The 14,528-nt window shown below is 46.9% G+C and overlaps 1 protein-coding gene across 1 annotated transcript; it reads left to right on the top strand.

Annotated features, from left to right (window-relative positions):
* Positions 1-4,174: 4,174 nt before the first annotated feature.
* Positions 4,175-14,382, top strand: PPIL6 (peptidylprolyl isomerase like 6). The gene is made up of 8 exons (XM_075498519.1): positions 4,175-4,261; positions 5,550-5,645; positions 6,092-6,280; positions 7,771-7,833; positions 7,977-8,124; positions 9,452-9,508; positions 12,675-12,810; positions 14,271-14,382. The coding sequence occupies exons 1-8, from the start codon at positions 4,175-4,177 to the stop codon at positions 14,380-14,382; spliced, it is 888 nt and encodes a 295-aa protein (XP_075354634.1).
* The last annotated feature ends 146 nt before the right edge of the window (positions 14,383-14,528 follow it).

Below are 14,528 nucleotides of genomic sequence, written 5' to 3'. Positions count from 1 at the left end.
GGTTTCAGGACCTCTTTTATCTATTCGTTAGAGGCATTAAAGAGTCTGCTTCTTGCAGACCTGCAGTCCTGTGAGCTACGACAGTCCTATATGCTCCATCCCTTTTCAGATCCTCCCTAAAACATGGTGAACAATGAATGGTTTTCTACAACAGATGGACCGCTGTTCATCTCTGGCCCAAGCAATTCTTCTGAATGGAAAAAACATCCAGGCATAGTCTAGGTGAACCAGCATCTTGCTGTAGTATGCTTACTGCTCATCTCTGGCTAATATTTTAATCCTACCTGATTGAATGTATCTTTGGAATAGCAGGATGCAGACCTTTGCTTTAGTTAGCAGGTCCCCACTCGCTGTCCTGCATGTTTTTTAAACAACTGCAATTGTAGCCCACTCTCTGTGCATTCCTGAAGGGGACCGATTCTGAGATGTGTTCATGGGTCTTCCTTCAAACCACTGGATCCTCCTTGCCCTTGAAGGCAGCATGCCTCGTGGCTATTACAGCAGTCCCCTGGAGAACTTCAGGTTGTTGTGAACAGCTCCATTAGTATACTGCCATCTTCAAAATCAGGTTATCTCTTTGGCTTGGCTTTAAATTTCTTGCTAAAGTGATGTCAGTTTCTGCCTTCCACCTGGAAGACTAAGTTTATGGAGGTCTTCCTTCTTTCTGGAGCTGAATCTGTCCTTTGTTCCCTGGCAGTGGGAAGACCTTTTTTGAAGTCTCCTGCGTTGTTTGTTTCGACTGCTGGGTGATCTAACAGCTGCATAGTATCTGTCAGAAAGGACTTGTGGCAGCCCAAGGACCTGGAGCGTAATGGCAGTGGTGGTCCTCCCCCTATAGTCATCATAGCACACTGCTGTGGTTCAGCAGCTCCAGCAGATAAGCTGTGCAATGCTTCCTCTCCAGGTATTTGCTGTGAAGTTATTTGGCATTTGCATCTTCAAGAAGCATGGCATTATTCTTTACACAGCTTTCAGCAGGGTGATCCTGTAGTCGTTTGACTCACCCTTCACCGAAATGTCACTGGGTGACCCCTATCAGCTCTCCTGCCAGAGTACCTTCACACGGGGGCTCTCTCTCAAATGTTGGGTTTATTTAGTTAATCCAATCTGCCTTTCTGTCCTCCTTCTCAGTCTCTTTCAGATGCTATCTTGGACTGAAAGGAACTGAAATGGCTGCAGCTGCAGCAGGTGGAGAGGTCTGGAGCGAGGAAACCGTCTGACAATCCCGCAGAAGCAAAACTCTCGGGTTTCGTGTCAGGGCACGTGTACACATTTCAAAGGACTTCATGCGTCCAAGACCATTAGCTGCCCGGCCTTTGAAAGGGTTTCAGTATCATTGTTTAAATGTGCGGTACAACTTCTTGTGCTTTCCATACTTCTCTTCATGGTAATCGTTGCTCTCTCCAAACCAAACGCAGCACGGCACGTCTGCCGCAGCTGGCGGAGCACAGCGGTACCGGCAAACTCCCGTCTAACTCTTAACACAAGCAAAACATTTATGCTCATCTAAGAAATATGAATAAGCTTGCAGAACAATGTCATATTGTTATAAACAGATAGCAGAAAGAGGCCAAAATGAATAATCCAGTTTAAGATTTTGATATATATAATTTTGATAATTGGCAACCAGTTGAATAGATTTTAATGTACCTGAATTACAAAGGGATGTGAAAAGAAGGGGAGAAATAAAAGCCAGAATGGATAGAGACAGCAAGTAATCGGGGGCTCTTGGCTTGCTCTTTTTTTTAAAAAAGCCTGCCATAAATTTGCAGAGAACAGTCCTGTATGGCTAGTCATATTACTAGCTTGTTGGCTAATAATATTAAGCTTGTTTGGCTAATTGTTGCTTTTCTTCTTGACTTTGACATTAGTTGACTGTTAGCGGCATGTTTATAGTTAATTCCCTTTCTTGCCCACAATGACAGTAAGAATTTCCATGCCTAGAAATTATCAGTAAAAAAAAAAAAATAGCTAAATATTTTTTTTTAAAGAAAAAGGAGTAAGAGGAGCTAGTCATATGTATGTGCAGAATTAAATTTCAGGAACAGAATTTGTGTGTAAATTTAAGCACACTTAGCAAATGCACATATCAGTCTGTTTTTTTGAAAATAGTATGCAGTGGATTGCTCCGGTTTTAATACTTATGTTTTGTAGTACAAAAAAGAGGAAAGAGGCATTTTAAAAGGCAAAATAAACTTCGGTTGCATTCATCTGTATCAAGCTAAAAATATGGATGTAGTGAAAAATAGGTAGTGAACCGAACATTTTCTGAAGCGTTACTGATTTTATATTTGACTCTGGGTATGCTACTTCTCTTCTTGAATTTATATAAGGCTGCTACAGACTTTTTTGGCTACAGCAGAGCCATATGGTCTGGCTACTAAAATTAGGTTCTGCTTGTCACAGCCCGCAGAGGCTCCGGCAGTTGTCGTGCCAGCCCTTGGGAGGAGGAAGGAAAGGGCTTTCCTTTGCATCGCTCAGTCACAGCCTACAAAACGTAGCTGCAGTTGCACGTGCTGCTTGCTGCGGTTACCTACAGTCACACCTCCGCTTGTCTGCTGCCGCCCAGTACCTGTGTGTAAATTAAAACTGCCTTGTCTACCATAGGATTTGAATATATCCCATCGTCCAAACTGTTTCATCTCCCTCAATTTTCTTCTTTTTTTTTTTTTTTTCCAGCAGGACAAAATCATAACATGAAGTGATAACATCTTGTGCATGGGTTTTCAGGCAAGGGAGCAGGTGTGGTAGCTAAACCTTCAGAATCTGATCGTCTTTGCAGTCTTTGATAATACAAGAATGGAGCTCTTCAAATCCAACATTGCTGCAAATCCCAACAAAATAGTTACAAAAGTGTTGCCCTAATGAATCGCTCTAAGAAAATACCACCGAGCCATAGACAGACCAGAGAAACTTCAGGGCTACGTGGGGGAGCCCTTCTGCCACCTGTGATTTCTCTCTCAGTCTGAATTTTTTACAGGCATGGGTAGTTCAGAAACATCTAGCTGAGAAGCTATAGGCTTTTTGGTTCTGGCTCTGTGGTTATGTACAAATTTAGCACTTTATAAAGCCATTTGGATATACAATTGCGAAAAAAAAAAGGTGCTCATTGTTATTAAGATGATAAATTAATATAATTTTTATTGTATTTAACATAGGTTTGTTCTGCAGAATACATTTTTTGCAGGAAAATCACAACTGTCTCATCTGCAATAAAATTTTGACGTGCTAAAGATGTTTTTTTCCTGGGGATGTGACGATTGTTGCATTGCTCCACGATGTCATGAAAAATTAGGCACATTTTTGACGTGACATACAATTCAGTTTTGTCACTTCTAACACCAGCATCTCCTAAAATTCACTTTGCTCAGAGATGAAAAGCGACCTGACCCAGCCGTGCTGACAGCAGCCCGTGCTGAACCTACAGCTGTCCCACAAAACCGCTTTTGCATGTGCTGCGTTAGCCGAAAAGGAGCAAAGCTGCCGCGGTAGCACAAAGCTTTGCTGTGGGAGCCGCGACCCCTCTGGAACCGCTCCGTCCATGCCCTGTTACCGCTCTGCCCGGGCTGCTGGCAGGAATGATGTCTCAGCAGCGCTCAGCAAATACAGCTGTGGGTAGGAGTTTCTGCGTCAAACGGAGCTGCACACTTTACACAGGGTGTAATTAAGCTGTAGATCTCATTTCCACGGGATTTTGTGGGTGCCGAATTTTTACATGTCTGAAAAGCAAAGAAATTCACAAGAAAAAGAGCCACCAAGGGGAATTAAACACAAAGATACTGGAAAATCCTTGAGCAGAGGCTCACTGCAGGCTGGGAGAATAACGGGGAAGCAGTGCTGTTGTGTTTGCTTATTCTTACCACTTTTTGCTGGGCATCTGCTGTTAGCCACCCTTAGCAACAAGGTAATGACCCCGTACTGACAGCATCCGTCATGAGCTCTGGAAAGAGCTGGCTTCAGTCCTCTGCTCTGCCACACACTTCCCTCTAATCTGGTTTTCCTTCCTTCTGGGGAAAACAGAAACCGGAGTATTTCCCACCCTCCCACAGGGTTGAAACCCGCTTACGTTAGGCTTGGCAAGTGCTTAGAAATGCGAGGGGGGGCTGTTGGTGTCCGGTGTTGCCGTGGAGCCGGGCTCTGTTGACGGACTGGGACTCGTGGTGGCCAAGGTGCCATGGGCCCACGGCGTGTGGCGGTGGCGGTGACGGTGGTGGGGCTGCTCCGGGATCCGGCTTTCCACGTGGCCAAGTGTGTGGCAGAGGTAACCCCTGGGCTTCAACCCTGGAGTCGGGTTGGGAAGTAAATAAGCAGAGGTACGCCTGCACCTGGCGGCAGCTCTTAGGAAGAAAATATTCTGATTTTTGGGTTTCTGCTCTTCTTTGGCGCTGCCAGGTGCAGGCACAGGCACCAAGGCTTTACAGGCTGCCAGCTCGGCGCTGCGGGGCGGGGGGTCTCCGTTGCAGCATCCTCACCTCCTTGTTCCTACACCTCCAATAAATTTTACAGCTGTGCAGTGCTGTGTAAGGTGTCATGCACATCGCAGCTCTGCCTGACTTGCTCGGCAGCTTATGACAAGCCCTTTAACACAGCTCTGTCGGTGCAGCTGGGAAAGAAAAGAGCTGCAAACCTCACGGGGTTTCGCAGTCTTTTCATGAGAAGCTCGGCTGTGCAGCGGATGCACAGCACGCAGCCCACCATGGGGTGCACAAAGCTGACCTTTATGCCCTCCCTGCCCGTAAGTTTATCTGGAGGCTTTTCCCCAGCGTTACTTACAGCTGACAAAGCTCTGCCATCTATCAGCAGCCCTAAGGACAAGCCAAGCCGATAGCTGCAGGGGGTGTGTGCCTCTTGGCTTTTTTCCTTTTTTTTTTCCAGCCACTGTCCCAACAATAGCAACAGCGACTGGGAGCTGAATAGAAAGTCACTCCTTCGCTTTATTCTGTTTAAGGCCAGCTGGGCTGGCTTTAAGCCCCAGCTTGTGGCACTTGTGTACAGCCCACATGGAGATGAGGCTAAATCCATGGACAGCAATGTCCCATATCTGAATAGCGGTGTGCTCCTGAGGCAACGGTACAAGCAACGGGGACTGGAAACATTCACCTTGCAGCTTTCACCAAGTCACTTGCTTGCCCCAAGGCCCTGGGCCCAACCTCCTGGGACAATAGAGGACTGCAACTCCCCATGCCTGCAAAATGCATGCAAAAATGCAGTGATGATGCTCAGAGACATCTCTGAATATCTCACTGCTTACATCCATCTCATGTGGGAGTGGGAGGGAGTACCAGTATAATTCAATAATATTTGTGAAGCAGCCCTTCACAGAAAACCAAGACACCCACTACATCTGCAAACAGGAATTTAGAACAGTTTCCGTGTACTTCTGCAAGTGTCAGGAATGACGCCAGAGGCATGAGGGGTGCAGTGCAATAACTGGATCAGAACATGGCTTAGTCTGTAGTTCATGAGGGAAATACAAGCTGTGATCGGATGGGGGGGGGGCATATTAAACTGCTAGTAAGCAATTTTTTTTCCTTACCTTGATAATCTAGGCTCTGAAGCTGAAGTTTCCAAGCAAGTTTGCAGATCCTGTAATACAGCCTTTAGTAGAATTTGCATGGCATGAATATTTGCAGGAGAAAAAGAAGGTAACTCTCGTTTCCTCAGCTTGTTTTGGACACGAGTCCTCTCCCCGGGGCTGCAGCATCTCGCAGCTCGGTGCCATCTGCAGATTTCCGAAGCGGGCTTTTCCACTCCGCTTTATTTAATGTCCTCAGAGACCTTCGGGGCAGGATGGGGCTCTCTGGGTGCTTTTCCTGTTCAGACTGAGCTGCCGCTAAAGTGACACCCAGGTGACTGTCGTCACGATAACGTACCATAGCAGCAGGATCCAGACCTTTAGGGCACATAACTGCATGCAGCATCAGCGCACCTCACCGAAAGCTGCCCAATCCCTTCCCCTTGGCAGGATTTGTGGTTTGAAAAGTAGGAAAGGCATAAAAATATCACAGGCATGATGGATTGTTACTGACTGCTTCTTCACTAAAGGTGTAAATAATCCCTGGAGGCTTTATGTTGTCCCTCTGCAATGCAGGAACTGAGAGGTGAGGTGTGGGCGTATGCCTCCTCGGTGATGTGCTTCGTTGGTGGCCAGCTGCTGGGGGACGAGAAGGAGCTGCTCAAGTGGTCTCACCATGAGTGGGACTATTGCGACTTTAAGCCCGAGGCACTTTACCAAGCGATTGCTGAGGATTTCTACACAAAATATCTGAAAAACAGCCAGGCAAGTAGCACTGTTTTACGAGAAGAGTACAAGGTCTGTAAGTGGCTGGAGAGGCTGTCAGATGAAAGGGCAGATACCACGAGGAGGAAGGAGGAAGGTTCAGTTTTGGGCCCCTCACTACAAGAGAGACATTGAGGTGCTGGAGCGTGTCCAGAGAAGGGCAACGAAGCTGGTGAAGGGTCTGGAGCACAAGTCTTATGAGGAGCGGCTGAGGGAGCTGGGACTGTTTAGCCTGGAGAAAAGGAGGCTGAGGGGAGACCTTATCGCTCTCTACAACTACCTGAAAGGAGGTTGTAGAGCGGTGGGGGTCGGTCTCTTCTCCCAGGTAACAAGTGATAGGACGAGAGGAAATGGCCTCAAGTTGCACCAGGGGAGGTTTAGACTGGATATTAGGAAATTTTACTTCACTGAAAGGGTTGTCCAGCATTGGAACAGGCTGCCCAGGGAAGTGGTTGAGTCGCCATCCCTGGAAGTATTTAAAAGACATTTGGATGAGGTGCTTATGGACATGGTGTAGTGGTGGTCTTGGCAGTGTTAGGTTTACAGTTGGACTTGATGATCTTAAAGGTCTTTTCCAACCTATACGATTCTGTGATTCTGTGAGAGTGAGCACACCGGTGGCAGTTTCTTGGTTTCTGCCCTGCGATGGCAGGGCCAGAGCTGGGGATGGAAAGGCTGGCGCGGAGCATCCCCTGCCGAGGACGAGGATGGCAGAGCCTCCACGCCTCTTGGCAACCAGGAAGGGGCAAACACTAGTCCTGTTGCCCGACATGTATTAACTGCTTCAGGGATGAACAGTCCAACAAAAGCACATTGCTGACCATGCTGCAAATGTGCTGCTCCAAAATCCCAAACCACCCAGCCCTTGGGTACCAAACTTCGTGGGTACCCTTATTCTTGGGTACCAAAAGCCCAACTCCAAACCTCTCCTTTCCCAGCCAAGACCCCCTGAAATGCCATGGTGTCATGAGGTGCGATGCAGCCGGTGCTGACACAGTATTAAGAACAGAGAAAAATAAAATGTCATACTAAAATGAGTAACATAGAAGCTATGGCAATGTCATACTGAAATGAGTAACATAGAAGCTATGGCATTGATGGCATGCAGATTTGAGGCTGGCTGTGAAGAGCGACAAATGTCCATTTTTTGGCAGGGTGGCCGGCATTCCTGTGGATTCATTTATTCCTGCCTGTATTGTATGGGCTGCAACAGGCATGTAAATAAATAAATGAGGAAGAAGCAGGCCCTGCCGAGTAGTTCTCTTTAACACACTGTTAGGATTATTTCTGCCCAGAATGAAGTGAAACATCCTCTACCTTTTTGTTTATTTAAACAAATTAGTAGGAACACTGTTGTGCATTGACAATCCTGTGGACATTTTCTGAGACCATTCATGCCAGGAGGCTGGACCCTGGCCTGCGTTAGGAAGCGAGTGCAGCACGAAGAGCAGGCCTTTCCCTCACTGCATTTGTTTTTCTGCTTTAAACAGCACATGTTTGTGTACCTGGAGATAGCCATTGAGGAACAGCCCGTCGGGAGGCTGCTCTTTGAGGTATGTTACAGAGGAGAAAAGCAAAAGCGAGAAACAAGTCCACCCAGCATGGTGGTTTCACCTGCTGAAGGAGGGGGGACAGAACTCTGGCCAGTGGATGTCAGCTAGGAATTTCACACGTTTTCCTCTTCTCGTTTTTGCAGCTCTTTTCGGACGCGTGTCCCAGGACCTGTGAGAATTTCCGTGCCCTGTGTGCTGGAGGAGCAACATCTTCCCGCGATGGCCGAGAGCTCACCTACAAAAACTCCCTTTTTCATCGCCTTGTGAAAAATGGGTGGATCCAAGGAGGAGGTGCGTTTCCAGGTGTCCTGAGTAAAACTCAGTTACAGCACAAGGCGGGGAGGATGATCTGCATGAATAACAGTCTTCATCCATGGAGACACAACTCCAGGACAAAGCTAATCTCTTAATTAATATCTATATAAAAACCAGAAAACATTTTCTCTTTTAGCCATCTCACTTTCTAAAGACAGGAGAAGTTTGGATAATTTGTTCTTTTGATTATCCAAGACCTTTTCAAAAGAATTTATGGAACTAATCAAAAATATTAAAACTCTTTTCCATAAAGTTCTTTGGTAAGTAATTAGGAAACTAATTGGAAACATGAAAACACTAAGAATATCCATAGCAAAACATATTGTTTTATAGAGAGATTAACTTATGGAGGCATTTAGCCAAGTGTCAGAGCCCTTGCAAACGTGCTGGTGAGTTGTCTGAACACCAGCGCTATGCCTGGAGTGTGGCACCGAGGAGGAAGGCACCACGAACGATGAGTGACACAGCTTGCCTGACTGACATCCCCAGGGTAGTCAAGATAGGTGTATCAGAAGGCATTTCCTTTGTTACTCCCTTTTGGTCTATCATGCATCTTACCTACATGTATTTCTTACCTGTGTTTGCTTTGCTCCAAATGTGAGTGCTTAAATCCATTTCAAGTTTATACTTTGAAGATACACCTCCTACTTTTCATGAATAACTATGCAGATATCTATGTAGTCCATAAAAGCAACCTAAAATTACAAGCTTGCTACTGTAGAGGACTAACCATAACATGACTGGTATAAGACAATGTCTAAATAAAGTAACAAAACCAGACTTCTTTAAAAAAAAAATTTAAAAAACAGATGCATCAGGTTTGTTCAGCACCTTACTCATCAGAAATCTGGTTCAGTAGGAATTTTTCTCCTATCAAATCTCTTTTCTCAGACAAGTTAGTGGTCTTAACTCACCATAATATCACAGCCACATTTTCATCCTTCCTTATTCTAACCCTACTCCCTTGGACAGGTGTCCTTCTCCAGGACGCCCCTTCCTTGGCTGGCCACTGCCACCGCAGGAGCTCTCCCAGCAGGAGATGCTGGACCTTCTCAGAGGGGCAGCGATTAAATGCGCTGTGTGAAATAGTTCTCCATGGAGAGACCATCTCTTGGGACGGAAGCAGAGCTCTTCCCAAAGTTCTGATAAAACTTCAGTAGTAAAACAGAAAGATGGACGCAGTTGTTCCCCCAGGCTGATGTGCAACCCATGTCTCTGACCTCGGCTGAGCTGCTCACCGACAACCCCCAAAAATGCCTGTGATAAACCTGCTCTCTGACCGTTACTTTTATCTATCCTGCAGACATCATAACTGGAAAGGGAGACGAAGGAGAGTCAATTTATGGTCCCACCTTTGAAGGTATGGTTCCTCAGCTATTTTACTGCACAAATGGCAAATTTCCGCAAAAATCAAGTTGTCTACCTGACCCTATGCACAGAATAACCTGGGAATTTCCTTTCATCTCCCTAAAGCAAAAGGGTTTGTTTTTCAGTCAGAATTATTACCTGCTTGCGTTAGCATGAGCGGACTGCTTTAGCGAGGTCACTTTTTGATCTGTAACCTTGGCCCCCTCCTCTGATGTCCCCTGCCTGACGCTCAGCTCCACCAGCCCCTTCTCCCTGCCTAAATGAGGGCTGATGGTCACCCACTCTTCTACTTCAAACTGCGAGTATTCACCTTGTGGACAGGACCTTAGAAATGTAGAAGTGGATTAGCTACAGATCTCTAGGCACCTGACACCTCTTGTTTAAATGCATTTAAAGTAATGGAAGTAAGTCGGCTTTAACTCTAGATTTCCTGGACCTCAGGCAGCTTTTCAGGCTTGGGGACACTGCAAGCATCGCTGCCAGCAGCTACGTGACTCTGCTGATGTAAGGGGAGTTACTTCTCAATCTCACATAAAACCATGAAAGTCAAGAAATGACAAACATGAGCTAAGTTTAACAGAAAATGTTCCCCCATACTGGTATAAAGTAATAAAATGTAAAGAAAAGAGAACATTACAACTTGCCATATTTAAGAAAAACAACCCATATAATTGACATAGACATTTGGGATCTTCTGTTTAGATTAAATGCTACCCATGAAGATGTTTTATGACAGTTAAAGCACTTTCAAAACTGATTTATGTTCCCTTATATAAAAGCTTTCCCCCTGCCAATGGCGCAAACGATGTGACATTCGAGCAGGCTGGGCAGGAGCCAACAGAGAGCTCAGAAATGCCAAGTGTAGCTGAAAACTTTCTTTCCCAAGACGGTGAAGAGCCTACTCATGAGGAGAAGCTGCTTTCACCTCGAGGGCCTGGGACAGACGGAGCAAAACCCGGCTGGAGGCAGGTCGCTAGCCCACTCTGCCCAGCCGAGTCGCAGTGCTGGTGGGCAGGAAAGCTGCTGGAAGTGGAAGCCCAGCGTGCAGGATTTAAGGCAGTAAATGCTACAGGCTGCCTAGAGTGGGTAGGAAGGAGCAAAAGTCACTTCTTTGATGCTGGAGCTCCTAAAATAGCAGCAGGCCTAGACCCTCGGGACACACATATCTCAGAAAGAATATAAGCTGGTATCGGAAAAAACTAGGACTGCATGTTTAAGTGTTTGCAAGGTGGATGTCACCCAGGATTTAAAAGTTTGTGAATCCTCTTTTCCAGCAATGCTACCCAATAGATTTGTGCTAGTGCACATCTCGCGCAATTTCTGTTCAGGCAGAAATTGTCTGCAGAGGAAAATGAGTTTAAGCGTGCGTAGGCACCTCTGCATACAGGAGAGCTGTGGCATGAAGCCCCAGCCCAGGGCGCAGCGTTTTGCTCCCAGCTCCATCCTCCTCCTCCAGGCAAAGCTTGTGCTTTCCCTGTGCTACCCAGGAAAGAAGCTGCCACGTCATGTGGGGAGGTGACAATGCGTCAAAAATCGCTTAAGTAATTTTAAGGTGGATTTAATTTGGAATCTGTCAACCTTGAAAGTGTCTCTGGAAGAGTTTTATGACCCATATTGCACATACTCCACGTGTTGATGCATTAAAGGAGCGGATTGCTAATTCTTCCCCTCCCCGTTTCTAATTAAAAGTTGCTTTTCATCCTTGAGAAAGGTGTTTCCTTGGGTATGCCCTTCTATATTAAGGCCTAGATTGCTTTCCCAGTACTTCCCGCCAAACTATTTTACACTGAGGGCAGAGGATAAATATCTTCGATATTTGAAAAGGGCGAGAGATGCCTCTGTCAGCCAGTAACGTTCTGGGAGACGCCGTGCTTGGCACACATCCAGGCACTGCAACGACTGCTGAAATTAATGGGATGCAACCGCATTTTACTGTAATGAGCTGAAAGGACTGAGGTAATTAGAGAGAATCACTCGGACTGGAGCATCATGTCATAGGACAAAGCATCCTACTCCAAAATTAGCCTGCTGAAGTAATTTTGCAAACCGCAAGGCAGCAGTCAGGGAGTAACTGTTCATTTAAAATTTAATTACCATTTTTATGAATCAGTTTCTGAGAAGGGCACTCAAATAGGGTAAAAAGAATTTTTTAAAAAATCAGAGAACAATAAAATCTAAACATTTCTACAGTTTCCTTCAAGCTTGTTGAGAGCTCGATGGGGCTCTGGACTGCTCAGTGTGATCAGGTCGGAGACAGGTGACGGAGGAGGCTAGGATCAGTGCACCCCCTGCTCCCCACCTCGTAGTCAGGCTCCCCTCCCCAGAGGAGAAGGAATCAAGTTCCTTGCCATCATCCCCCAAACCCAGGCATGCCTTATGTCAAGTCAGCCCTCTTGAGAGTTGTATCTTCTCTCCCTAACCAGTCCCTCCTCAGCCAGCACAGAGGATCTTCTTCACCTCCTCACAGCTCTCGCTGGCTCTTGCCTTGCGTCTCCCATCGTCTGCGTCCTCTCCTTGCCCCAGCCGCTGAATAAAGCTTCTGCTCTGGGAGCACCCTGACCTCCTTAACTAAATATCTGCTTTCCATTTACGCAGCTCTGTCACTTTATTTGGCTAAAGAAGCCCTCCCGTGCGAGTCACTGAGCACCGGGAGCAGACAGGCATCCCACCCCAGTCCTGCCCTCACAGCCCTGTCTCTGCTCACAGGGGATGCCTGGAGCACCCACTCTGCCTCCCGCCTTCTTCATCCGTACGGTGGGAATAATCCCAAGTAGCCACAGGGAAATGCTGCACTAAGTGCCCCGAGCTCTTCCAGCAAGAGGCATTACAGACCGACAACGGGGAGCTGGAGACATCATTGCTGTGGCTCTGACATTCAGAAACACCTAGAGCGCTTTTTCATGAATATTTTTCATTAGCTTCTATACTGGCTTAAGCACTAGACATTAGTGGGAAGCTCCTTCTAGGAGGGACATTGATTCAAACCAGACTTCGCTCACATGAGACTTGATGAGACCTTTGGGGGAAAAGGAGGAGGGAAAGGGAGAGTGGAGAAGAAGGAAAGGGGAGTTTGCAGGAGCTGGCAAAAGGGAGCTGTACGGTGAATAGCAGCAAAGGGAGCAAAACTGCAGCTTTTCATCCTCAAACTCTTTCCCTAGATGAAAGCTTCTCTGTCCGTCACAAGGGAAGAGGGGTCCTCGGGATGGCCAACAAGGGCCGCCACAGCAATGGCTCGCAGTTCTACATCACCCTCCAGCCAGCTCCCTACCTGGACAAAAAATATGTGGCTTTTGGGTAGGTACGCACAAGCTTGCCCCCACTGCAGCGCGTGGGAGGTTGCCCTGGCCCCACAGGACATTGCTGCCCAGGAGGAAGTGTCCATGAAATCCCTATGGCAGCTGCAACGCGGATGCCTCTTGCCAGGGGGAGGATGGATAAGTCAGATTTGACACCCATCCCTCTCTTTCTCTGCACTGGCCTGGCTTGCTCAAGCTGGAAAACCCTATGCCAAAGCTAAGGCAGCTGCTGTGGCCTCTCCAGGATGAAGGCTACTAATCCATGCCTGCCCAGCTCGGTCTCAGCCAAAGGTGGGCTCTGACGGACACGGGGGTGTGGAGCAAAGCCTCCGGGCTCTTCTCTGCCCTTACGTGCTGAAATAAATTATCTTAGTGAATGCGTGCTGAGAGTTTGTTCTCAGTAGGTCAATGTATAGGGCTGGCCCTGTTAAGATTTTTAGATTTTCAGGAATGTAGTAATGAAGATTATTGCTCTGAGCAGTATGTATTACCATAGAGAGAGAAATTCAGTGCAGTTTCCATGTAACGACATCATGGAGAAAGAGAGCATTTTTAAAGGAAACGAAAAGCATAACTGTCTAACCCACAGAGAACAAACTAAAAGCAATTGCTGGCTGGATATATTTATAACCAGTGGCATTCACTTCAAGTTTCTGCCTTGCCACTGGCTCTGTGTAATCTGAAAAGTGCAGGATCCATGATCTTATAGCCAGGCCCTCTTAAAGCCGAGTGGGAGTTTAATCCCAAGGGAGCAAAAAGCAGCCACAGCATATGACGAGGACAGCTGGGCACTTTCCAGTCCTGCGCTGGCTCAGTCCTTCTGACGTCCCTGCTTGGGCAAGGGCTGCCTGCAATGTCCTCCCCGCTTGGTACCACTGTGCTGGATGGGATGGGACAGGATGGGGTGGGATGGGATATGGGATGAAGCTTTCCGGAGCACTGCTGGCATCAATCGCCATGCCAGCGCCTGCAGGAGGCACAGCTCATGCTCCCACAGCGTGGGAGCAGGACAGGCTGAAAATCGTAAAGATTGCAAAATGTTGGACTGTTTTCAGGATTCAGATTGGCGCTGTGAAGGAAGGAAACGAAAGGTATTTCTCAGAGAGTCACTTCTAATACTGTCACTTGTGACAACGTGTCTCTTGACTTCTTTCTCCTCAAAATTAATGGCCATTTGTAGCTGGGGCACATGGTACAACGCTTTCTTCTTTAAATAAATGTAGCTGCATAAAGTGATAGTATTTTCACGTCTCCTAAAATGCCAACTAGAGGCTACTTAACCAAGAACCGATGGTGTTTGCAGCTCCATTGCGAAGAACAACTTTTTAAACAGCAGAGAGGGTGCAGCCTGTCAGTAGGAAAATGGTGCCTGGGTTTGTTACAGCCCTGCGCAAGCCAGAGGCTGCAGAGCTGGCTCCAGACAGAGATGGATCATATGTGCACTTTGTCCTCCTGTAGGCAACTGATTGAGGGCACGGAGGTCCTCCAGAGACTGGAAGCTGTACCTACGTATAACGAAAGGCCTACGGTAGCCTGCAAGATTATTAACTGTGGGGCCTTCGAGCCATGATCGCCAGCTGGTCTTCCTGCCTGCTGTAAGGTAAAGCACTATTTTCCGCTCAGCTTTTTACAGACCTTGATGGTTTTCACTTCAGGCAAAAATAAAAGCACTTCTTGCACATGTGAATGGCTTGGAAACGTTCTTTTGGCTTAAAA

The sequence above is a fragment of the Mycteria americana genome, chromosome 3 (assembly GCF_035582795.1).
Source record: "Mycteria americana isolate JAX WOST 10 ecotype Jacksonville Zoo and Gardens chromosome 3, USCA_MyAme_1.0, whole genome shotgun sequence".
Lineage (NCBI taxonomy): Eukaryota > Metazoa > Chordata > Aves > Ciconiiformes > Ciconiidae > Mycteria > Mycteria americana.
The sequence above is the reverse complement of the archived record's forward strand: the minus strand, read 5'-3'. Positions and strand labels throughout refer to the sequence as shown.